This window comes from Pongo pygmaeus, chromosome 16 (genome assembly GCF_028885625.2).
Source record: "Pongo pygmaeus isolate AG05252 chromosome 16, NHGRI_mPonPyg2-v2.0_pri, whole genome shotgun sequence".
NCBI lineage: Eukaryota > Metazoa > Chordata > Mammalia > Primates > Hominidae > Pongo > Pongo pygmaeus.
The window spans coordinates 30,058,415-30,084,273 of NC_072389.2; the positions used below are offsets into that span (position 1 = coordinate 30,058,415).

Genomic DNA, 25,859 nt, shown 5'->3' on the forward strand with positions numbered 1-25,859 from the left:
CACATTGTTGGTTGTAGTAATTGTTTATGGTAGTCACTGTATATTCCATTTTAAGAATGGAAGTGATATTCCATTTTAAGAATATGCCATAGTTTAATCTGCTGTTACAGACATTTAATCATTTTTGGTTTGGAACTGTTAAGAATATTGCTGCTGCTCTAAACATTTCAGTGATTGTCTTCTTGTGAATATGTTTACTTCTGTTTGATATATACTTAAGAGTGAAATTTTTAAGTCATAGGGTATGCATATATTTGGTGTATACTCAGTTTTTTTAAGGCGTGCTGATTTTAATTATACCATTTAAGTTAATATGTTTTAATATCTGGTAGAGAAAGGGACATTATTGGAAACAATTGTTTTGGTTTTTCTTACATATTTAGTCTTTGAAAAAACGTTTCTTAAATTGGCATTTACTTATATTTGTGTTAATTTGGGAAGAAATGGTATCTTTGTTCATCTATGAGTCACATTTGGAACTAGCTCAAAGGCCATGGGTCCTGATTCCTTTGTTTTTTTTTTTTTTCTTGTAGAGGGGAGGTATGGTGTCAAGAAAACATAGTCACCATTATTATGAAAATTAAAATATGGAAGAGATGATCCCTACCATCAATCAGCTTACAACTAGAGGCACTGACAAATGTATACAGATAGCTGTAATGTAAGGTATAACATAATAAATATAAGGAGAAATTAATAAATTATTTTATGGTATTAAGAATGTATAATAAGACATGAAGGAGATGGTGATTATGTATAAGAGTTTAGATAACCCTGTGAGATACAGTGTTTAGAATGAGGCCAGTTTTTAACATGGCATGATAGGTGGGTGGGGGATAGAGGTTAATAATGGATAGAGGACCATTTCCGAGTGAAGTCTCAGAAGCAAAAGCATCGAAGTCATCAGAAACACAAATATCCAGTATGTTATAGCCAATAGTCAAATGATGGGACTAGATCTGGTAACTGGTGATGATGTCATATAGTGGGCAGTAGGGCTGGGATGGCTGGGGTCAGGGCCACATGGCAAGGGCCTCAAAATGTGAAGGAGTTAGAAATTTATTCTGTTGGCATGAGAAAGTGTTAAAGCTTTTGAATATAGAATGATATGTCTAACTTTGAGTTTTTAGGAAGATAATTCTAGTGGCAAAATTGAGGATAAAGGCAAAAGGGAAACCAGATGAAATAATGGGGCACTGTAGTAGGACAGTGTTGGTAAGTTTGAGGAAAAAAGGAGTAAGAGATATTTTTAAGGAAATTGATAGGGTTTGAGTATAAATTAGAAGGCAAGTACAAGGGAATGAGCATGGTCTTTAGAATCAGACAAATTAGGGTTTGAATCTTAACCTTGCATTTACTAAAGGACTGAAAGCAAGTTCCCTAAGAGAAAAATTTTCTTTTGTAAGATGCTTATTCTATAAACATTTACAAGCACTGGAAGTATAAAAGCAAATGATACACTTGTTCTCTTGAAGTCTGGTCTAGTCTGTAAGAAGAGGCTGCACTGGCAGGTTTTGACCAAATTGTGTAGAATCTCATCTGACGTGCTTGGGAGCTTTGGCTTTATTCTGGAAGCAACTAAAAGCAATCAAAAAAGACTGGGGAATAGTGTGGGAATGTAGAAATGTAGGGGAATTTCTAAGGATGAATTGGTAGCAATTGGTAAACAATTTGATATACTGGGAAAGAGAGAGACTCTTTAGAATATGACTGAGAATCTTCCAATTTGAGCAGCTGGACTGATAGTGCTACCATCATTACCTCACAGGATTTTTCTTAGTGTGTCTTGTAAATCTTGCTTGTTCCTCATAAAGAATGGTTTTCCTTTTCTTCAGACTAAGGACTTTTTATTACAATACACAACTTAACACCCCCTGTATCTCTCCATCACAACATTTAACTGTGCATTGTTATTGCATAATTAATTGTGGTTTTTATTTGTGCCCATTTCCTTCACCACATGAGGACAAGAAATTATGTCTAGTTTTTCTACCTCTGCATCTTCATCTACCTAGTAGGCACTCAAAATCTAGTAGACAGATTTTGAATTAATGATTATTAAGAATTTGAAGGCTGAACGAGTATCAACCTACACAGTGGTTAGGGCAAATAAAAATGAGGGGGAGAAAGTAATGAATGGCACCAAATTTTTTAGTTCTTAACTAGGACAGTGAGATTAGGCAGAGTGAGTTCTTTGGGAAAATAATTGAGTTTGATATTAGATACGTTGAATGTAGATGCTAATGAGACATCCAAATGGATGTGTACCGTTGGTAATATGTAGTTGCAGGCACACCATGCCAGAGGTAAGGGCTTAAAGATACAGAGTTAGGGGTTCGTAAGCACAGAGGTGCTATGGGAATGGATGACATTGCGCAGAAAATTGGTTTAGGTTAAGAAAAGTGGCTATTGACAGAAACTTGGAGAGAGGCCACGTATGAGGTAGGAAGATGAACTAGCAGAAGACTGTTGCCTTTAGAGAGATGGAAGAAAATGAGTGGATACAACATTAGGGAGGCTAAAGGAGATGAGGAGTCATTAGCAGTCTTAAAAGCTACAAAAATTAAGTAGGATTAAGGGGCCAAAGCACTGGGAATGTACAGAAATGATGGAAACTTTACAAGAAAAATTTCAGTAGATAGAAAAATAGCAGCTGAGCTAGTGGTTTTCACAAGTCTTTTTGGCAGTAAAAGGAAAGAGGATAAAGAAATGGTACTCTGAGGAGCTAATGGAGTTGAAGGAATTATGATGCAAGTATTATTTGAAAGCAGTATTTAAAACTTTTTAAGTCTTAACTGCAGAATGGACTGGAATGAGGAGAGCCTAAAGCAGGAGGACTTAGGAAAATTGTTGGAGTAGTCCTTTAATTGTGAAATGTATAAATGGACAAAACTTAGACAGTTTTAATAAGTAGCATTATCCATAAATATAAGACACCATAAACATGATGCAAAGGAGAACAGAAGTGTTGGGTGTTATAATAAAAAGTGATAGAAAAAAACAGTTTGTGAAATTAAGTTTTGAAACAGCTTTAGAAGGAGCTGAAGGAGAAATAGAAATGAATAAAATGAAAATTTTAGGGAGGTAGATATAGATCAACATAGGCATTTCTTATTAGACTATACTTATTTATAAGATTATTAGACTGAGCCCTCTGTTGAAGAGATAAAGTAAGAGAACTATGTCTGGTATTAGGATTCTTATGGTTAAATTGGCAAGTGAGTGTGCCTAATATTTGTAGTGCTCACAGTTTTTGTTATTCTGTATTTTTATAGATTTGGTATATTTCCTCTATGATTATGTCTTCCTAACTCATAATTTGGAAGGCAGGGCTTCTTAAAATGAGATCTGTGTGTCGTGTGAAGTATGTGTTAAAATGCAAATTCGTTTCTGCGTTCTTGGGTGGGTCTGAAAAAAATTAAAAAAAAAATTCATGAACCCCCTACTTCATGCACTGAATGAAAATCTTTGCGAGTAGAGCCCAAGGAGTTGCATTTTTAGATTTCCCCAGGTAATTCTATTATAGACTGAAGTTTGAAACTCAGTCTCTTAAACCTTAAAAGTTGGTTAATTTTATTTCAAAATGTTTATATGCAGTGTATTCACTTTCTACCATCAACCTCTAGGACACTGGATAGGTTTCTTAATCTTTGAGATTTGCTTTCTTTATATGTAATGCAGTACATTAAAGGACTTTATTTTTGTTCCATTGAGGAATGTTCTGATTGTATACAAACAAGAATTTACAGTGATAATTTAGGGGCTTTCTTTAAGCTTCAGGATTTTTTTTTTTTAAGAGTTAAGTTTTGATATATATTAAGTGGTTGATTTAATACATTATAATTATCGTAGTATATTGAAATCCTGTTTTGTGCCAGGTAGGCATTATACTATAACTTTTTAATGCATTTTCTCTACTACAATAACCTGACATTGGAGACTCAAGGGTCAGAGGGTCGGCCCAAGGCTGCTACTCTAGAAAGTGGTAGATGCCCAGATTTGTACCTAACATAGCCAATGCTTAGCATATAGAATTTAATTAAAAACAAAATTGCTATAGGTATTTGAAGGGATTAGAGGGATATAGTCAAATAGTTTTCCTATGTGTTTAGTCCTTTTGGAGGGAGGATAGAGTAAATAAATAGAAGGCACTAAGCTTTATGGATGAATATGGGAAATATGGCTTTGCCTGCTGAAAGCACTCAGGCTACAGGGCCTGCCTACCTATGCTTTCCTCATCCTGGCAACAGCAGTAATTTGTTTCTTGATATGTTTTTGGATGTTCATAATTATTATAGAAAATAAATTTGCCTTTATGATGAAATTTAGTACCTTTTTTTTTTGGAAGTTTATCCAGTTGTTTATGTAAAAAGAATTGAGTGAGGTGTTTTATATTTTAGGTTAAAAATCTGTAAGAGCCTGATTTTAGAATTCACCAGCTCCTCAGAAGTTTGGCGAAATATGGTATGTTTTTGTTTTATTTTTTGGAATTCGTATTGCATGTGTATCTTAATGTCATAATAATGACAGATGTGTTCAGCAAATTTGGGCCCCTGCCATTTTTAAAGCATTGTGTCAGGTGCTCACTAACTACACTTCCAAGACTGTATGAGGGACCCAGGTAGGGTGCTGAAAAAAATTTACAAGAGATTAGTGTGCTATGAGAGGTAAAATAATATGCATAAAAATATTGAGAGGCAGGTTTGGATTTTGGGCTAGGAGTATTAATAATAGCTTCCATTTGTTGTTGTTGTTGCTGCTGCTGCTGTTGTTTTTGAGACAGAGTCTTGCTCTGTTGCCCAGGCTGGAGTGCAGTGGCACCTTCTTGACTCACTGCAACGTCTATCTCCCAGGTTCAAGTGATTCTCATGCCTTGGCCTCCCAAGTAGCTGGGATTACAGGGGTGTGCCACCACACCTGGCTAAGTTTTGTATTTTTAGTAGGGACGGGGTTTCACTGCGTTGGCCAGGCTAGTCTCGAACTCCTGGCCTCAAGTGATCTACCCGCCTTGGCCTCCCAAAGTGCTGGGATTAGAGGCGTTAGCCACCAGGCCCAACCATTTGTGAGCACATTATGTCAGGCACTGTTCTGAGATATTTAGATGTTAGCTTGTTCATCCATGACAGCTCTATGGAATAGGTACTATTATCCTAGTTCTACCTATAAGGAAACTGAGACTCGGAGAGGTTAAGTAACTTGCCCAAGATTTCTCAGCTAGTGAATGACCAAACAGAGACATAAATCCAGCCTGGCCTTGGAGCCTTTTGAGCACCGGATCTCATAAAAGAGGGGACTGGAAGAGAGGACTTGACTCAGTAGTTTTCAAAATACATATAGCTCTTTAATTACATTGAGATCAATTAGTCAATTAAAAGACATTTTAACTTTATTATTTTTGTGTTTACAAGATGGAAAGTTAGACTTGTTTGAATCTTCTAATTCCACATACCATTAGTCTCTTGAGAACCCAAGGGGAAGCTGTATCATGACCACATTGTTTATTTTAGGGAAGGTGGTGTTTCCCATATGACCTCAGCAATGTCTAGGTTCTTGTTAGGAAATGTATAGTTAGGATAGGAATATCTGGGAGATTGCGTTATTTCTTACAGATACTGTAAATCCCATTTATTGGAATCCCCTGCAATTATTTTTATATATTCAGGCCAATCCTCACCTAATCTGGATTTTGAAGCCCTGCATTCATAACTGCATAGGTATGGGCTCAAACATTCATGTTTTAACCGTTGGTATTCGCAGATACCTTGCTGTTTTATATTGGGTTCTGAATCCACACTGGTAACCACCTTTTACGCTTGACTGTTGTTGCTTTGAGGATGTTAATTATGAAATGTTTCTTCCTCCTAATTTCCTCATCTTTCCGTAGTTGATGCCTCAGATTTGGCCTGGATAGGGGAATCGTGAGGGGAAAGAACTAGTTGCACAAAATGATCTTTTGATACTGGGATATTTCAGATGTATGGTATCTTTGCCAGAACTACAGTGTCAGTAAAGAGGCCTGCTAAATTTGAACTGTGACAATCAGAAAAGTTCAGCTAAGGCCATGTAAGGGGTTAAAAAGATACTTGGTTGAGGGAGGAGGATATGCTTTCATCTTTTGCCATACTTTTTCATGAAATTAAATCTTAGTAGATTTATGGCCAAGAAAGAGTAGAATATATTTTCATGCAGTACTTAAGGGGTTTTGACTGATGTTAAATGACTCTACGATGGAATTAGTAGGACTAGACTGTATTTATGTGTGTGTGTGTTTATGTGTATGTATATAACTATTCCATTAAGCAGTTGCCTCCTTGGTGACTGATTTCTCTGTCAGTTTAAGAATCTTTTGACTGAATTTGTCCATATTTGAAAGATCTCAATCTGTGTTCTGAATCCTTATTCATTTACATATACTTAAATCTCGAAACCCAGTATAGCAAAACTAAGCCAAAACAAACAAAAAAATCCATCCCTTGATAGGAAGTCAGTATATCTGGGTTTTAGTCAGTCCTTCAACACTAGTTCCAAAATCTTGGGCAAGTCAGTTAATCACTCGGAGGCTGCTGAATTTTTTGTTTTTTTTTTTTAATTCTTATATTATCTGTCTTGATTAGGTAAAGCCAAAGTTGTTATTAAGACTCAAGGTACTGTTGACCAAAATGCTTCATAAACTATAACATTACGTAAAAGTACAAGGAATTATTACATTTTCTCAAATGAAGAGATCATTTAAGAAAAACAAAATGCTGGAAAATAGTCCTTAAAAACTTTTCTATAATAATTACTCTTCTGATGAATTTTACATTGACACCTAATTTGAAGCTTTGAAGATTATTTTTTGAGCAATGAATTGGGTTTATATATTAAAGTGTTCTAACCAAAGGTTTGTTTAATTTATTAGAGTTATTAAGCCTACGCTCAGATCAAGGTAACAGCTAGACTGGTGTGACAACCTGTTTTTAATCAGTGACTCAAAGCTGTGATCACCCTGATGTCACCGAATGGCCACAGCTTGTAAAAGGTAATTTTGAATTATTTCACAGCCTTTAAAAGGCTGTCATTGTAAAGTGAAATACATACTGTAAAAATGAAGACAATGTATAGTTGGCAGGAATACTGCTAAGAATAGTGGGCCTGAGAGTTGACCTACTTCATTTAATCTCCTTAAAATATTTTAGTGTCTTTTTTTTCTTATTAAAAATATCAGTAGCCACTATCAAAGACCTATCTGTATGGATAAACAGGAAAGTATTTCTCAAAAAATTTCAAGGTTTTAAACATTTTACTATAAACATTATAGAAAACATGAAAAATTTCTTAATATGCATTTTAAAGTATGCCTTTTATGTGGTGAACGTTTTAACTAAACATTTCTCTAGAAGTTTTTATAACATTAATAAAACTAGTATACTTTTCTCTCCTAGAGAGTTACAGTGGAGGTAAAAGGAGTGGCTTGCAGGATGGAGAAGCTGCACCAGTGTTATTGGAAGTGAGCCACCATTTGAATTTGCTAGCTCATGCTGCAGTATTCAGATTAGTGGGCGTTTTGTGATCATATTTTCTGCGATTCAAATCAAGACCTAAAATTGATTCTCATTCTAAGATTTACATTTTATTACCTAATGTTATTTGGTTATTGTTTCAGTTTTAAAATTTCTTTTCTGACTTGTTATTCTGACACACTTTAGGATAACCTAAGTCAATAGTTTAATATAAAAATTTCCCTTTGGTTATATGTTTTGAATTAGGTTATATGTTCTGCACAGCAACTTGGCAGTAAAAGAATAAGTAGACTCTTTAGGAGCCAAAGTCAAGCTTGGGAACTGTTGCTAGGTGGTATATATTTCATAGTTTATGTTTGTTTGTTTCCAAGACAAGGTCTCACTCCATCGCCCAGGCTAGAGTGCAGTGGCACGATCACAGTTCACTGCAGCTCTGACCTTCTGGGCTCAAGTGACCCTCCCACTTCAGCCTCCCAAGTTGCTGGGACTAAAGGCACCCACCACCACACCCAGCTAAGAGACGAGGTTTCATCATGTTGCCCAGGCTGACCTTGAACTCCTGAGCTCAAGTGATCCTTATGTCTTGACTTCCCAAAGTGCTGAGATTACAGACATGAACTACCACACCTGGCATATGTCATAGTTTTGAGAGTTTGAATTCTAACCTCGGGACTTTTTTTGGTAACTTATTTATAATATTCTAGAAATATACTGTTATTAGGATGAGTAGAAATTTATTCAGACATAAATTATTATAAATCACTGCAAGAAAAATGTCTGCTAGTTCTGCATATATTCATTTTTCTCTTGATTAAAAAACAGTTTCCAATTTGAATAGAACAACTTTGCTATGTTTAATAGACCCAGGACAGATTTATTTTAAGGTAATAATCTTTCAATCCTTCTTCTTCTATACTGGATTGGTTTAAATTACTTAGCTTGTCTTATCAATGGTTTTTAATAGCCTACTTTAATATATGTAAAAAGTAGTAATTAATATGTTACAGTTTGGTGACAAACATTTTGATGCCAACGTTCACATATTCTCTTGCTTAGGGAACAGAAATTGGGAAGATAGATGTAGTTATCATTTGATAATGTATTTAAACTCTATCCCATTTCAGGATCTCAAAACTTTGTAATAGTTACATATTGTACTTCTAAGACTTAGATTTGTTTTCCTTCTTGTGTCTTACCTTTTTGCAGTAATATTTTTATTTTCCTATCATCATGTCCTCATTTTTTCCCTCTCTTCTCTTTCCCTGTTAATTTTGAAAGTTTTGCTGCCTACATGTTTGAAAACTTCTAATCTGCCTCTCTTCCCTCAGTGCCAGCAGGTTTATTTTTTGTTTTGCAAGCCAGCTCTGCCTCCTTACAGTATGACATCTGATGCTGGAGGGTCGCACTTTCAAAAATGAGTCAGCTGGTACATGGGGTTATCATCAATTTTTAGCTCTTCTGTCTGGGAGATACAAGTTTGGAAGCAATCTTGGGGTACTTACCCGCAAGGCTGGTGGAGACCAGGTGTGTCACATAGGTGATTTGCTTACTCCCTGGGGGAGAGGGTGGAGTGAAATTTTTGCATTTGTGTCACAGCCAAGTCACTGCCACCTCCAGCATGCCCCAGTTTTTAGTTCTTATGTAATTTTGTGCAAAATTGAAAATTTAAATACATTGCAAAGAAGATCTAAAATAAATATTTGAGCTGCTGGAGTCTTTTTTTTTTTTTTTTTTCTTTCTTTTCCATTCTTGTCCTTGGAATCTGAATGAATTGCGGTGAGGGTAATTTTGAGAGTCTGATAAAGAAGTGAGGGGTTTTTTTTTTTTTTTTTTTAGCTAAGAAATTTAGAAAACAGGTTTGTGTGTGTGTGTGTGTGTGTGTGTGTGTGACTCTGATTTTAAGATTCTTGTTAGAGTTGCTTAAAGTTGGAGCCTAAAGTCAGTGAGAAGTTCACAAATCAGGACTTTGTAATGCCAGTTTGAAAATTTAGCTTTTGACCTCAAAAAACATTTTTTATCTAGTTTGGGAATTTCTAAGTGTTAGAAATCAATATTATATTGACTCATATCATTCATTGTTGCTGATGCTGTTTTTAAAAGTGAATAGATAAGGAAATACTGATTCATGTCTCGTGAAATGAAAATGAAAGGCTTTTTAGTGACTTAGAATTTTAAATATTCCTACATAAGAGAGCAGTAGTATATTTAGAAATAACAAAGTAACTGGCAACTGTTTAAAACTGAAGTTAATTCACAGCTATCCAGTGTAAAACTTCACCTCAGGTGATACACTTTTGACAGGTAATACATACAGTAAGTGTATTTTTAGGGAAACAATTTCATTGTTGAACCAAGATAATCATCATTAGAATGTTGTATCTGATTTAAGTGTCTTTAAGCTTACCAAGGTATTAGATTTTAGTTTGAATTGTCTGGAGTAGCGGTAGCGGTTGGCACATTTGTTCTTAAAGGGCCAGAAAATAAATATTTTAGGCTTTGTGGGCCATGTGGTTTCTGCCACAAGTCCTCAGCTCTGTTCTTTTAGTGTGAAAGCAGCCATAGATGATACCTAAATGAATGAGTATGGCTGCATCCCAATAAAACTTCATTTACAAAACTACATGGCTGGCCTAAGCTTTAGTCTATCTGCCTAGGGAGTAGTTTACTGAGCCACTAATCTAAAGTTTGATACTGTGAGTGAATACCAGTGAGTACCTTTGTTAATGTGGATAACCAATACTTGGCTATAGGAAGTTTTTTAGTTCTGTGTTTTATTACACGTATTTGACTTTGTGAATAATTATGGCTTATAATGGCTTGTCTGTTGGTATCTATGTATAGCGTTTACAGTTTCCTTTAAAAAACATGCATTGAATTTTTTAATAGTCCAACCCTTAAAATAAATGTGTTGTATGGCCACCTGATCTGACCACTTTCTTTCATATTGACATCTTTAATTTTAAAACTGTTTTATTTAGTGCTTAAATCTTGTTTACAAATTTGTCTTCCTAAGTAATATGTCTACCTTTTTTTTTTTGGAATATGGAATATTTTGCTAACTGTTTCTCAATTGCATTTTACAGATCAGGAGAACCTCAGTCTGACGACATTGAAGCTAGCCGAATGTAAGTGTAACTTGGTTGAGACTGTGGTTCTTATTTTGAGTTGCCCTAGACTGCTTTAAATTACGTCACGTTATTTGGAAATAATTTCTGGTTAAAAGAAAGGAATCATTTAGCAGTAAATTGGGAGACAGGAACATACCTACTTTTTTTCCTATCAGATAACTCTAAACCTCGGTAACAGTTTACTAGATTTCTACTACTAGATAGATAAGTGCACACGCCTGAATTCTTAGTCTTTTTGCTTCCCTGGTAGCAGTTGTAGGGAAATAGGGAGATTGAGGAAAGAGTTGAGTTTAACAATCTCAGCGCCTACCATATTTAAGGCATCAGGTACTATGTTATAGATACAGAGATGCGCAATAATTAGTTGTTACCCTACAGAAATTTAGATTATACTCAAGAGTGAAAGATGCAGAAGCAAATAATTTCAGTCACTGATGTAGAATGGTATCCAAAATACAATAGTAACATGAAGGAGTACTGGAGTACTCGGGTGTGCAATAGGAGTCTAATATAGATGGCAGGGAAGTAAGAGTGGCCAGGAAATGCTAAGTTCAGGCTTGAAATGTGACTGGGAATCAGGCAGCTAGAAGCATGAGCGGCTTATCCTAGGCAGAAGTATGAGCCAGTTAGAAGCAGCATAGGGAGTAGGGGACAATAGGCAGTTGAGGACTTTTAGATCATAAACTAGCTGAGAGGTAGGAAAATGAAGAAGATACAATGTGATAGAAAGTATTTGGGAGTCAGCAAAGAATTTGCTCAGTAGGTAGATAGTAAGTTTGTCAAACGTGTATTTTTAATAAGCTTGCAATAGAGAAAGGATTGAAGAGAAACATGTGGTGGTAACGTAGTTCAGTCAGTGAGAGCCTTGACAATGACAGTGGTATAATAGGAATTCAAAATAAATTTTTCTGGATTTAAGACAAATATTTAGAACATGAAGTAAGTAAGACTTTAGTGATTTATTGTGAAGACTAAAGATGTTTCAGATAATAGAGGTAGTAATTATCAAAGCAAAGTTTTTCGAGGTAGTAAGGGTTGGAATGAAAAATACAGGTGTATCTCTCATACAGGTAATATAAAAAAAAGAAAAATGCAGATATAGTGATTGACCTTGAATAAGAGGAAAGATGCCCATCTAATGAAATTAGAACAAGGAAGCAAAGATGGATGTGTGATATTACTTGTAATTGTGGGTGAGGATGGAAAAATCAAGATTTTCTTACTGAAAATATTGGAACCTTATTTAAATGCTGGTATATATTGTGAATCTGCAAGAAACGACTATAAAATGTATTTCTCAAATTTATGTGACCCAACCATGTGACTTGTCTTTTAAGTTTTAAAAAATTGTTGTAAAATACACATAATGTAAAATTTTCCATTTCACCATTTTTAAGTATTCGGCTCAGTGGTATTAAGTATATTAATATTGTTGCACAGTCACCATCAGAACTGTCTGTTTTGCAGAACTGAAACTCTGTACCCATTAAACAATAATTCCTCATTTCCTTATCTTCACAGCCTCTGACAACCATTATTCTACTTTGTGTCTAATTTTGACTGCTCTAAGTACCCCCTATAAGTGCAATCATACAGTTTTTGCCCTTTTATGATTGGCTTATTTTACTTCGTGGTGTCCTCAAGTTTCATCCATCTTTAGCATGTTTCAAAATTTGCATCCTTTTTCAGGCTGAATAATGTTTTATTGTATGTATATACCACATTTTGCTTATCCATTTACCTGTTGATGAGCACTCAGGTTGCTTCCATGTTGTAGCTATTACAGATAATGTTGCTGTGAACAGGAGTGTACATGTATCTTTTTGAGACCCTGCTTTGAATTGTTTTCCCAGAAGTGGATTGTTGGATCATATGGTAATTTTATTTTTAAAATTTTGAGAAACTGCCATACTCTTCCAGAGCAACTGTACCTATTTGCATTTCTACCACTAGTGCACAAGGGGTCCAGTTTCTCTACATCCTTGCCATCACATATTGTGTGAGTGTGTGTGTGTGTGTGTACTTTAATAGTAGTCATTGTAGTGGATATAAGGTAGTATGTTACTGTAGGTTAGTGACCATGAAACTTTTTATGAAACATTTTTTAATAATATTTTGTGGAATACAAGGTTTGTTTAGAGGTTTTGAGAAGACTGAAAACCTAGAAGGCTACTGAGGGGAATGGGTGAAGAAGTGGATCAGAAGTTGAGAGTCTTGACTGGCTGGCTACCTGAAATCAGAAACCATATCAGACTAGGAGAATCTCATTCCACTGAGTGACTAGTTAGGATTAAAGACCTTATCACACTTGAAATTTAAAGACTTTTCTCCAATAGCCAGAAGATTATGCATGGTATTTTAGGAATGGATATTAGCAGAGCTGATGGAGCAGAATCACTAGTGGCATGTGCATAAGATGTTAACATTGTTGGAGTATTTGAATTTATATGCTGTTGATGATGGCCATGATTGGAAAGGTTGGGATGCCAGACCAAAGTGTTGAGTTGTTTTAAGAAAAGCCTGAGGTCTAGATAACAGCAAGATGGCAGACTAGCACTTTGCAGCACTTATCTCATTGTAGAACCATCAATTTGAACAACTATCTACACACAAAAATATAAGAGCTAAGAAACCAGATCAGAGATTACCTGAATGTGGCACACAAATAAGAAAAGACACATTGAAAAGGGTAAGAAGGACAGTTTTACATTACTTGCGTCACACCTCCCTCAATCCCTGAGAGCCCAGCATGGAGAGAGATACTGTCCACCTGGGGGAAGGAGGGGAAGTGTACACCAGACTTAGACCCTAACATTGAGCTTGCCCCAGTAAAACTCAATGCTAGGCAGGCCCCCATGGCCCCAAACTTCAGGCCAATACCCACAAACCAAGCTTGCAGGCCCACCCCAGCACCAGGCTGGATCCCACAGCCCTAGGCTCCAAGCCTGTCTAGTGCTAGGGTGGTACCTGCAGCCCTGCCCTCTAGATCGGCCCCTGTAGCCTCACATCCCTGCAGAACAAGGGTCCAAACCCAGTACTTGGCCAGCCCCTTGTGATCCAAATTCTAGGCCAACACCCACCTACCCAGCCTTCACACTGGTCCTTGCAGACCCAAGGTTCAGGCTTGCTCTAGTAGACCAGGATGCCAGGCCAGCAGCACCTGTGTACCAAGGCTCCAGGACCTACCCTGCTGACCCAGACTCCAGGCCAGCCCCTGTGGACTCAGGCTGCATAATCTCTAGACAGGCCGACTGGTGAAGGGCTTTCCCCAATAAAGTCACTCTGCAAAGACTGGAACAAGTCTCAGCTTCTTCAAATGTGCAGGTGCCAACACATGACTACAAGGATCAAGAACAGTCAGGGAAACGTGACACCAGTCAAAGGAACACAATAAGGCACCTGAACCAACCATAAAGAAATGGACCTGTATGAACTGCCTGACAAAGAATTCAAAGTAATTGTTTAAGGAAGCTCAATGAATTTCAAGAAAATGCAGATAAACAATTCAACAAAATCAGGAAAACAACAATCAAAATGAGAAATTTTGAGATTGAGATTATTTTTTAACAAATTCTGAAGCCGAAAATGCAGTAAATGGAATGAAAAATGCAAAAGAGCATTAAAAGCAGAATTGAGCAAGCAGACAAAAGAATCTGAACTCAGAAGACAGGTTATTTGGCTAGACTAAGGAAAAGGGAGATGACTCAAGATAAAAAAAATTAAGAGTTGTGTTTTTTGATGATAAAAGCAACAAGTCTTTAGCTAGACTAAGAAAAAAAGAGATGACTCAAGTTAAATCCGAAATGAAAGAGGAACCATTGCAGCTGATACCAGAGAAGTACAAGAAATAAAAGGATCATAAGAGACTGAACAATTATATGCCAACAAATTGATTACCATAGAAGAAATGGATAAATTCCTAGACACATGCAACTTGCCCACGCTTAATCATGAAATTAAAAATGTGAACAGTCCAGTGACAAGGATTGTATCAGTCATAAAAATATCTCCCACCAAAGGAAGCCCAAGACTTGGTGACTTTACTGCGGAATTCTAGCAGACATTTAAAGAACTAGTACAAATTGTTCTCAGAATTTTATGAGAAATTTAAGAAGAGGGAATAATTTCAAACTCATTTTGGGAGATGAGCATTACCTAGATACCAAAGCCAGACAAGAACTCTCCAGGAAAAGAAAATTACAGACCCGTATTCTTAATTTAGATGCAGAAATTCTGAAGAAAATAATAACTAAATTCAACAATGTATTAAAAGGATCATTTACTGTGATCATATGGGATTTACCTCAAGGGTACAAGGATTATCCAACAGACCTGAATCCATAAAATGTGATACACCACATTAGGAGAACAAAGGCCAAAACCATATTATCATTTCAGTAGATAATTGAGATAATTGAGAAAAAGCATTTGACAGAATTCAGCATTCTCTTGTGCTAAAAACTCTCACAAATTAAGTATAGAAGGAATGTACCTCTATAAAATAAAGGCCATATTGACAAACACTGCTACCGTTATACTGAATGTTGAAAAGTTGAAAGCTTTTGAGATCAGGAAGAAAACGAGAATGCCCACTTTTGCCGTTTCTATTCAGCACAGTACTGGAAGTCCTTGCAAGAGCAATTAGGCAAGAGAAAGAAAAGGCATCCCAGTAGGAAAGGAAGACGACGTTGTCCCTGTTTGAAGATGACATGATCTTGTTTATAGAAAACCCTAAAGACTCCACCAGAGAACTGTTAGAACTGATAAATTCAGTAAAGTTGTAAGATACAAAATCAAGATACAAAAATCAGTAGAATTTCTGTACATTAATGACAAATTTATCTAAAAGAAAAATCAAGAAGACAATTCCATTTATAATAGGTACCAAAAACAAAACATGCAGTGGCTCCCAGTATCAGTGGTTCTGCATTTGCAAATTGAACCAACATTTGGATGAAAATATTTGAGAAAAAAATACAACAATAAAAATACTGTTTTATACAATAAGGAAACTACAGTATAGCAACGATTTACATAGCATTTACGTTGTATTAGGTACTAAGTAATGATTTAAAGTATACAAGAGGATGTGTGTAGGTTGTATGCAAATACTATACCATTTTATATAATGGACTTGAGCATCCATGGATTTTGGTATCTACAGGAGATCCTGGAACCAATATCCTGCAGATACCGAGGGATGATTGTACTTAGAAATAACTTTAACCAAAGAGTTGAAAACTATGTAACATTGATTAAAGAAATTGAAGATGATACAAATAAATGGAAAGTTATCTTGTGTTTATGGATTGGAAGAATTAATATTGTAAAATGTTTTTATTATCCAAAGCAATCTGCAGTTTTAATGCAATCCTTATAAAAATTCCAGTGTTAAATTTCACAGAACTAGAAAACAGTGCTAAAATTTATATGGAACCACATAAGATCCTAAATAGCCAAAGCTGTCATGAGTGGAAAGAACAAAGCTGGAGACATCACACTATCTGATTTCAAAATATAGTTCAAAGCTGCAGTAATTATAATAGCATGATAGTCACATAGAAGTAGACATGCAGGCCGGGCACAGTTGCTCACACGTGTATTCCCACACTCTGGGAGACTGAGGCAGAAGGATTACTTGAAACCAGGAGTTCAAGAGCAGCCTGGGCAGCATAGTGAGACCCTGTCTCTAAAATTAAAAAAAAAAAAAAAAAATTTTAAAGCCAGGCGCGGTGCTGTGTATCTGTAGTCCTAGCTACCCGAGAGACTGAAGGAGGAGGATTGCTTGAGCTCAGGAGCTTAAGGTTGCAGTGAACTGTGATTGCATCACTGCACTCCAGCCTGGATGACAGAGTGAGACCCTTTCTTTTAAAAACAAAACAAAACAAAAGAAACAAAAAACCAGACACATTGACCCACAGAACAGAATGGAGAGCACAGAAATAAATTCATGTACTGTCAGTTGATTTTGGACAGGGTGCAAAGAACACAGCGGGGAAAGGGAAGTCTGTTCAATAGGTGGTGTTGGGAAAGTGGAATATCTACGTGCAGGAGAATGAAATCAGACCCGTATCTCACATCATATACCAAATTCAAGTTAAAATGGATTAAGGTGTTAAACATAAGACCTGAAACTGTAGAACTACCAGAATAAAGTATAGGAGAAATGTATGTGACATTGGTTTGGACAGTGATTTTTTTTGGATATGACCCCAAAGCACAGGCAACAAAAATAAAAATTGATAAATGAGATCACATCAAACTAAAAAGCTTCTGCATGGCAAAAAGAAAAAATCTACAGAATGAAAAAACTCACAGAATGGAAGATAGTATTTCCAAACCATATATCTGGTAAGGGGTTAATATGCAAAATATGTAAGGAACTCAGACATCTCAATAGTAAGAAAGCACCTCAGTTAAGAAATGGGCAAAGGACTTGAATAGACATTTCTCAAAATAAGACATACAAATAGCCATTAGAATGGCTGTTAAAGTATGATGAGGATTTGCAGACGAGATATCTTGCACATGGTAGGAATGTAAATTAGTACAGCATTTATGGAAAATAGCATGAAGTTTGCTCAGAAATTAAAAAATAGAACTACCATATGATTCAGCAGTCACACTTGCATATATATGTATTTTTATATATATATAAAAGAATGAAATCAGTGTGCTGAAGAGATCTGTACTCCCATGTTCCTTTCGATATTATTTGCAATACCGATGATACAGCATCAGCCTAAGTGTTCATGGATAAAGAAAATGTGGTATGTATACACAGTGGAATATACTTCAGCCGTAAAAAGGAGGAAATGCTGTCATTTGTGACAGCAGGGATGAACCTGGAGGGCATTGTTGAAAGTAAGCCAGCCACAGAATACTACATCTCTCTTAAATGTGGAATCTTAACTCAGAGTTGTAAAATGGTGGTTACCAGGGGCTGGGGGTGGGTGGACTGGGTTGCAGAGATGTTGGTCAGAGAACATAAAATTTCAATTAAGAGGAATTTGTTGAAGGTATCTGTTGTACAACATGGAAACTAGTTAATAACAATGTATTTTTGGAAATCACTAAGAGTAGATTTTAAATGTTCTGCCATAAAATATAAGTATGTGAGGTATTGCATGTATTAATCAGCTTGATCTAGCCATTCCACAATGTATACATATTTTGGAACGTCATGTGAATACGATAAATATGTATCCTTTTTTTTTTTTTCTTTTCTTTTTTTTTTTTTTTTTTTTTTTTGAGACTGAGTCTTGCTTTGTCACCCAGGCTGGAGTGTAGTAGCACGATCTTGGCCACTGCATCCTCTGCCTCCTGGGTTCAAATGATTCGCCTGCCTCAGCCTCCCAAATATGTATCATTTTTATTTGTCACCAAACCTGGTGTCTTGACAGGTGAAAGGAGATATGAGTATGAGTGAAACTCTTAAAAAGATAGCTGAGATTATCATTGTCAGAGGTTTTAATATGTCTAACAAAGACAAGGGAGTGATTTGCTGAAATGAGGAGGTGAAGATGTCTCAAATTGAGAAAGGCAAATATTTGGGGGGCCTAGAGTATTGGGATATAACCATGTACAGGGACATTGAAGTCACTTTGCTGATGATGTAACTGGGGGCAAAGTGGAGGCTTAAATATGTGGGTTTAATTGACCAGAACAGAGAGGGAAAGAGAAGGCATTCGGTTAGATGACATGAGTTTCAAATTACAAGCTGTTTTTTTGTTGTTTTTAATACAGGGAATTTTGTCGTTTATTTCTAATACAGGGAATTAGAAGAATAATGGTGAACTTAGGGGTTTTAGGAGTCACATAAAAGGGTTGCATGATAGGCAGTGCTTCTGGGGAAGAGCCAGGCTTTCATGAAAGCTAAGAAGTTGAGGGGCCATTATGTAAAGTAGTTCTTCAGAAAGCCTCTGGATTTCTAGAGATCTTTCTGGAAGAGGTTAGGAGGATGAGTCAAGTTTAGAATGGAAGAGGATAGATGAAGCTTGCATTTGGTAGTAAAAACCAAGGATGAATGTGTGAGGCGTGATTATTTGTCACAAGTTTCCAGGTGACACTCTGGCATTCAGTCCTTGTTGAATTAAGCAAGCTTTCTTGCTGTTTTACTTGGCTGTGTTAAAGTAGAGTAACAGGAAATTAGACTTCCCATAATGTCTCAATAGAGCTGTTTAAGTTTCTAGCCATAATTGGTATGGGAATATAGCTCTAAACCTTCAAGGCTGCTACCATTTCTCACATTCCTGTATCTAGAAACTGTAGCCAGGCAGCGCTTTCAGTGAGGTGAGTAGGTCCAGGTTTGTTCAGTTACTTTTGTACCAACCTAATACCTTAATAGTATTTGTCCTGATTTACAAAATAGGTAATGAAGGATTCTTGGTTTTACCTCAGAACTAACTGTCCATTAATGGCAACATCCCACATTTGTTGAAGCATGATTTTTTTGTTTGTACTTTGACATGCATTTGATATTTTAACTAGGTAACGCCTTGAATGCATCTTAAATAATAATTTATATACAGTTAACACTCCTGTTTGTTTTTAGGAATTCTTAGTGTTGCCAATTTCCTAGGATGTAGAAGAGCATAGTAAAAAAAAAATTATTAATACTCCTAAGCAAATGTTTTTAACAACTGGACACCATTTTGTAGTTAAGCCTAGAAACAGAACTAATGCAGTAACCCAGATCTTTTCATTTATTTGTATGTTTATTTTACCTGGATTTACTTTAGTTTTTTGTTTTGTTTGCTTGTTGTTTTAGACATTGTCTTGCTCTGTCATAAGTGACACAGCTGGAGTGCAGTGGTGTGATCAGAGCTCACTACAACTTTGAATTCCTGGGCTCAAGTGATCCTCATGCCTCAGCCTCCTGAGTAGCTGGGACTACAGGCATGTGCCGCCATGCCAGGCTAAAACAGTGTTTTTTTGTTGTTGTTGCTTTTTTTTTTTTTTTTTTTTTTTTTTAGTAGAGACAGGGTCTCACTATGTTGCCCAGGCTGGTCTTGAACTCTTGGCCCCAAAGTAATCCTTCTGCCTTGGCCTCACAAAGTGCTGGGACTACAGACAAGAGCCACCATGCCTGGCCATGGATTTTGTTTAAATTTATAAATACCGTGTTGTAGAATCTCTTTGTATGTATTAATTTAGATACCTTAATTTTCTTAATGATTTCAAATCAGTTTCTCAGTAACTTCAGATTTTTTTTTTTTTGAGATGGAGTCTCACTCTGTCGCCCAGGCTGGAGTGCAGTGGCGCAATTTGGCTCACTGCAACCCCTGCCTCCCAGGTTGAAGCAATTCTCCTGCCTCAGCCTCCCGAGTAGCTGAGATTACAGGCATGTGCCACCATGCCTGGCTAATTTTGTATTTTTAGTAGAGATGGAGTTTCACCATATTGGCCAGGCTGGTCTTGAACTCCTGACCTCCTGATCTGCCTGCCTCGGCCTTCCAGAGCGCTGGGATTACAGGCGTAAGCCACCGCACCCGACCAGATCAGATTTTTTATGTTTGGTATTTACTCTTTACCTCCAACACTAAGGCTATGTTTCCAGATGTATAACTATAAATGGAGCAGGGGTAAATACAGCAAGTGATTTATGGTTCAGTAAAGCAAGTTAGTTTTAATAAATGCTCAGTTTACTGTAAATGTCAGAAATGCCCCAGGACTCTGTCCTGGGGACATTTTTATTCTTTCTCTCTAGGTTAGAGCTTTTAATCTACACTTTGACAACTCTCCTATTTCCATCGTCAGTTCTTGCCCTCTGAACTGTAGACTGATTTATCCAACAGTTAAGTCTGATTCTCAAACTTAACGTGTCCTAAGTGGAGCTCCTGATTTTCATCATCCCAAACTACGTCTCTCATAGTATTTTGCCGTCTCAGTCAGTAACAGCTCTTTTTCCCTCCTGTGCAGCCAAAAGCCTTGGAAGCATCTTTTAATTTCTCTATGTCACATCCTCAAATTATTGGTAAATCTTGTTGGCTACACCTTCAAAATACCCATAATTCTTTTTTTTTTTTTTTTAACCATTAACCAGGTAAACTTCTGTTTACCCTGTTTAAAGGCATTATCTTTTGGCAAAAGAAAGAAATTGTTTCCCAGGAGTCTTGTGCTTTACAGTGTATTCTCTAGTAGCAGCCAGAATGATCTTTTTAAAACCTGAGTTAAACCATGTTATTTATTATGCTCAGAACTTTTCAGAGGCTTCCCATCTTAAAAATAAAATCTGGAGATTTACATGGCCCTGTATGAACTGGCTTCCTTTCACTTCTGTGATCTCCCTACCTCACTTGCTCATCTCTGTCTAAAATGGCTGTATCTTTGTCATCTTAAGGCTTGTAACTATTGTCTGTGACCCTGTGACCCTTCTCTGTGATAATCCATGTGGCTTCCTTCCTCACTTGATTCAGAGAGAGCTCTCTGCTCAAATGATGCTTTTCCTGACCGGCTGCATCAAAGAATGATCATGTTCTTCTGCATTCCCCTTACCTTGCTGCATTTTTCTTTGTGGGATTTAATGTCATTTGACTTCTTGCATGTTGATTTCTTTGTTGTTTTGCTTCTTTACCACTAGAATGGAAGCCTAATGACAGTGCCTGGCATACAGTAGGTAGTCAGTAACTACTTCCTATATGAAAGAATGAAGCTAGTAAACTTATGCAAAATGTTTGTCTCTGCCTTTTTAATTATCTTGCAGAAATGTAGGAAGAATTTTTTAGGATCAGTTTATGTATGTATATACACTGATAAGTATGTACACAGCCCATAGAATGTGGGTAATGACACCTATCATCTTTTTGAGCATTTACAATGTAGCAAGTCACTGTGCTCCATAATCCACATGCATTATCTTGAATTTAATAGGAGAGCTCAGCCTTTTAATCAGAGTAGACCATAGAAATATAGCTTGGATGCTTTTATTTCCTATATGACTTCTAACTTGGGTGTACTTACACATCTATAAGCATTTATGGGTCAAGTAACATATTGAAATATTTTCTGAAGTAAAAGAAATCTCTTTAATCAAATAAGTGCTTCTCCTATAGGTTCTCATATCATATTCTTGGTCTCCAGATTGAGAAGGTCCTTTTGTATGCTTCCAGTATACTCGAAACCAGGAGGTATTCTGACATCTATTTCCCTTCAAGGTCAAATAATTAGAGAAAGGTAGGTTTAATTGACACTGTTATCTAGACAGTATCAAAAGAGAAATTGAAAAATCTCTATTGAGACTCTGTAATTTGCTAGGTTCTGAGGATACAACAGTAAATCAGTTATTAGGTCATATGCCTCAGCTTCCCATTTAATTAATAGGCAGTTATAATAACATATAGTAGTGAGAATAGGTACTGGTTGCTATGAGACTACAGAGGAAGAATACCTAATTATCTTAAAAGTGATATATAAGCTGAAACCTTGAGGATGCTTGGGAATAACTAAGAATCATAGTGTTCTAGGCAGGAAGAATGATACCTGGAATCAGAGAAGACAGCAGAACAAGTCCACTGAGTAGTAAGAAGTTCTATATTGCCATAATGTAGAGTTAGCTGATGGGAGAAGGTGTGAAAAAATGCATTTGGATGTAGAAAGCCAGGACCACGCTAAGGCCCTTTGCTTTCTTCTGACAGACACAGGAGCCCATGAAAGGCATCAGGTGTGGAAGGAAGTGACACGAGTCATAGTCTGCCTTGCTTTTCTACCACCTAAAGCATCATATAAACCTATATCTTCTGTTTCAAATGTAAGGAAACATACTTCTAGTTCACAGTAGGGATAGTTGAATGGATGAACTGCTTCTGGCTGAATCTTCTCAAAGTAGAATGAGCAAAACGTGGCTATATTATGAGATTATCTAAGGAAGGATTTTTATAATCATGTGAATTTTGAATTTCTTTATATCTTAATTATTCCAAGAGATTTTTGGAAACATTAATGAGAATAGTTTACCTTTAGTACATAGAACTTCTTGTCAGCTATAAATGAGGATCAAACCCAAAAGAGATTAACGAAAATAAAAGGGATTCTATTTCCCCAAATTAGCGGAACTTTTTGATTCACCGAGTTCTTTGTTTTTTAACTACTGTCTGCCTCTTAACATATTGAGTATTCAGTGACATAATATGAGTAAATGACTTACTAAATGCTGATGAACGCTTGTTTTTATTAACATCTCAGCTTGTAGCATATCTTGTTGCCCATACCAGAAACCCTACCCATTATCTCTAGCTCTTCCAGCTTATTTACCTCTTACAAACTACTTATTTTAAATATTTCCTGGGTCAATTTCATCTTTTTTTTTTCTTCCTACTGCTACATTCTTTGTCTGGACTATTACAGTAGTCATTACCTAACTGGATTGCTTGCCTCCAGTTTTGCCCACTTTGGTTTCAGTTATTGAAAAGGCAAATTTTGTCAGTCACTTACCTGCTTAAAACCCTTCAGTGACTCCTCGTGTTTCAGTTCTTATCTAATGGTTTATGAATGTAGTGGGTTACGAATCTTCCGGAAGAGTGCATTTGCACTCCTGAAGTGTGCATGTATTTTTATGAGGAGAAGATCTTTAGCTTTTATTAGATTACTCCTCTTTTGGCTGAAAAAAAGAATTACTTATCATGGCTATTGAGGTCTTCCATGATCTGGTTTCTCCCTGCCTCTCCATTTTCATATTTTTGAAACTTTTCTTGAACTTCAGGCTCTTGAAGTGCTTGGAATTGACTTATAATATCACGTTTTCAGGCCCCTGTGCTTGTACTCATTTTCCTCCATCTGAAACATTCTTCCCACCCATAGTGTCATCAGCTCCTAGTCATCTTTTGTGATTCACCTCTCCTAAGTTGCCTCTCTTTTTATTGCTATTCCTCTAGCCATCTCTGTGATATTGAAATCATGTAGCTTTCTCTCTTTAAACATCGTAATTCCTTGAAGAGCCCATTTTATGTAGCCTGACAAGCAGAATTTATACTGAAGTAGACATTTGGAAGTCATTTAGTTATTGCTCAATCCTTGAAAGATGAAACTGTCCAAAGGGAAATTTAAAAGGGAAAGTATCTAATAGCTGATCCCTGGAGAATACAAATGTCTCTAGATTTGGAAGGGAAGTCTCTGAAAAACAGCCAGAGAGAAGGGAAGAAACCAAGAAATAGTGTCCTAGACCCAAAAGTCAATAATTTCCAAAAGGTCTATATTTCTTAGGAAGGCCAAGTAAAATAAGTAGTGAAAAGCGATGACCTGTCTAGAGCAGATTCTTCATTTCCAGTTACAGAAGCTAGGTTATAGGTACAGTAAGCTCTGGACGTGTTCTTTTCCCACACAGAATGTTATTTGTGTTCTCCACTGCTGCTTTGAACTATTCCTGTTACTCTCTCAGCATAAAAATCCCTGCTCCTTTGAAGCTTATGCCTTCTGGTTTTGTCTTCCTCTGTCTGCCTTTGGTGAGCTATCAGTTTCTTCTCGGTTTTTGAAGACTGATACCTGAACTTATCCTTCTTCACTCTTTCCCAAATCTGCTGCCATCTTTATTTATATGATTAACCCCTAAGTCCCTAGCAACTCAAATTCCCATCTGTGTTATCTACAGTAACATTCATCTCTGCATCACTGCTGCTTCCCATGTCTACAGGCGTGCCGACTCAAAACTGTTTTGCCCCAAAAGCTTTAGTGAAAACACCTTATCTCAGGTTGCAGTCTTTGAATGCTTCTCTACTATCTTAAACTTGTTTTCTTTCATTGCGCCTTTTCTTCCTTCTCTTAGAGACTTGTCCTATGGCTCTTCTACTGTCTTCCAGCTACAATTCCCTCTTGTTCCTGACATGTACTGCTCAGACCCACGAGATGGATAAGTAGTAGTATTTCACATGTACTTTTTTCTCTGGGAAGCAGTAGTCATATAATAATTGATTAGGATAAAACAGGTTTTTATCAGTTTATATAAGAGGTAAAGAAAACAATGGGGTAGAGTTTTAAAAATTGTCAGAAACAACAAATTTTATGATATTAGTGATTTGAAGTGTATAGTACAATTGTGGTAACCTGCACATTGTTGTGCAGCAGATCTCTAGAACTTTTTCATCTTGTAAAACAGAAACTCTACATTCATTAAACAACTCTTCTTTTCCCCCTTCTTCCTATTCCTTGGCAAATGCCATTCTACTTTTTGCCTCTAAAATTTGACTGTTTTGGCTACTTCATGTCAGTGGAATCATTAAGTATTTGTCTTTTGTTAACTGGCCTATTTCACATAGCATAATGTCCTCAAGGTTCATTTGTGTTGTAGCATATTACAGAATTTCTTTCTTTTCTTTTAGGCTGAATAACATTTTGCTATATATGTATACCACATTTTCTTTAACCATTTGTTGATGGATGTTTAGGTTCCTTCCACTTCTTGAATATTGTAATGTCGAAATAAACATGGATGTACAAATATTTTTTTGATAACCTGTTTTTAATACATTTGGAAGTATACCCAGGTGTAGGATTGCTGGATCATATGTATTCTATTTTTTTTTTAGATTTTTTTTTTTTTTTTTACAGGAGTTCTGGGTTCACAGAATTGAGAGGAAGGTACAGAGATTTCCCCTGTACCTCCTTCCACACACATGTATAGATTCTCTCATAGCCAGTGTGCATCTCCCACCAGAGTGGTACATGTCTTTCTGATGAACCTATATTGATATATCATAATTACCCAAAGTCCGTAGTTTATATTAGGGATCATTCTTAGTGCTTTACGTTCTGTGGCTTTGAACAAAGTACAATGACATGTATCTACCATTATAGTATCATACAGAATGTTTTCACTGCCCCAAAATCCTCTTGTGTTCTGCCTATTTATCTTTCCTTCCCTCCCACTCCTTGGCAATCACCGATCCTTTTACTGTGTCTGTGGCTTTGCCTTTTCCAGCATATTATATACTTGTAATCATGCAGTATATAGCCTTTTCAGCTTGACTATTTTTACTTACTGATATGCAGTAAAGTTTCTTCCATGTCTTTTCATAGGTTGTTAGTACCTCTCTTTTTCCATTTTATGGACATATCACAGTTTGTGAATGAATATTCACCTAATGAAGGACGTTGTGATTGCTTCCACATTTTGCTAATTATGAATAAAACTGCTGTAGATATCGTTGTGCAGGTTTTTGTGTGGACTTAGGTTTTCAGCGACTTTGTGTAAATACCAGGGAGTGCAATTGCTGGATCTTATGGTAAAAGTGTTTAG

General features: G+C 36.5%; 1 protein-coding gene across 14 annotated transcripts in view; it reads left to right on the forward strand.

Moving 5' to 3' along the window:
* Nucleotides 1-25,859, forward strand: part of UBE3A (ubiquitin protein ligase E3A) — a 104,582-nt gene that overhangs the window by 22,604 nt on the left and 56,119 nt on the right. For 3 of the 14 annotated variants that reach the window (XM_054449943.2, XM_063652477.1, XM_063652479.1), the window contains 3 exons: nt 4,401-4,464; nt 6,902-7,021; nt 10,586-10,627. In XM_054449943.2, coding sequence (XP_054305918.1) covers nt 7,002-7,021; nt 10,586-10,627 — 62 coding nt within the window. In that variant the 5' untranslated portion in view covers nt 4,401-4,464; nt 6,902-7,001. Of the gene's footprint in view, nt 1-533; nt 667-4,400; nt 4,465-6,901; nt 7,022-7,424; nt 7,490-8,830; nt 9,027-10,585; nt 10,628-25,859 lie in introns of those variants that run through there. The other 11 variants (XM_054449942.2, XM_063652478.1, XM_063652480.1 and 8 more) reach the window with 10 other exon arrangements.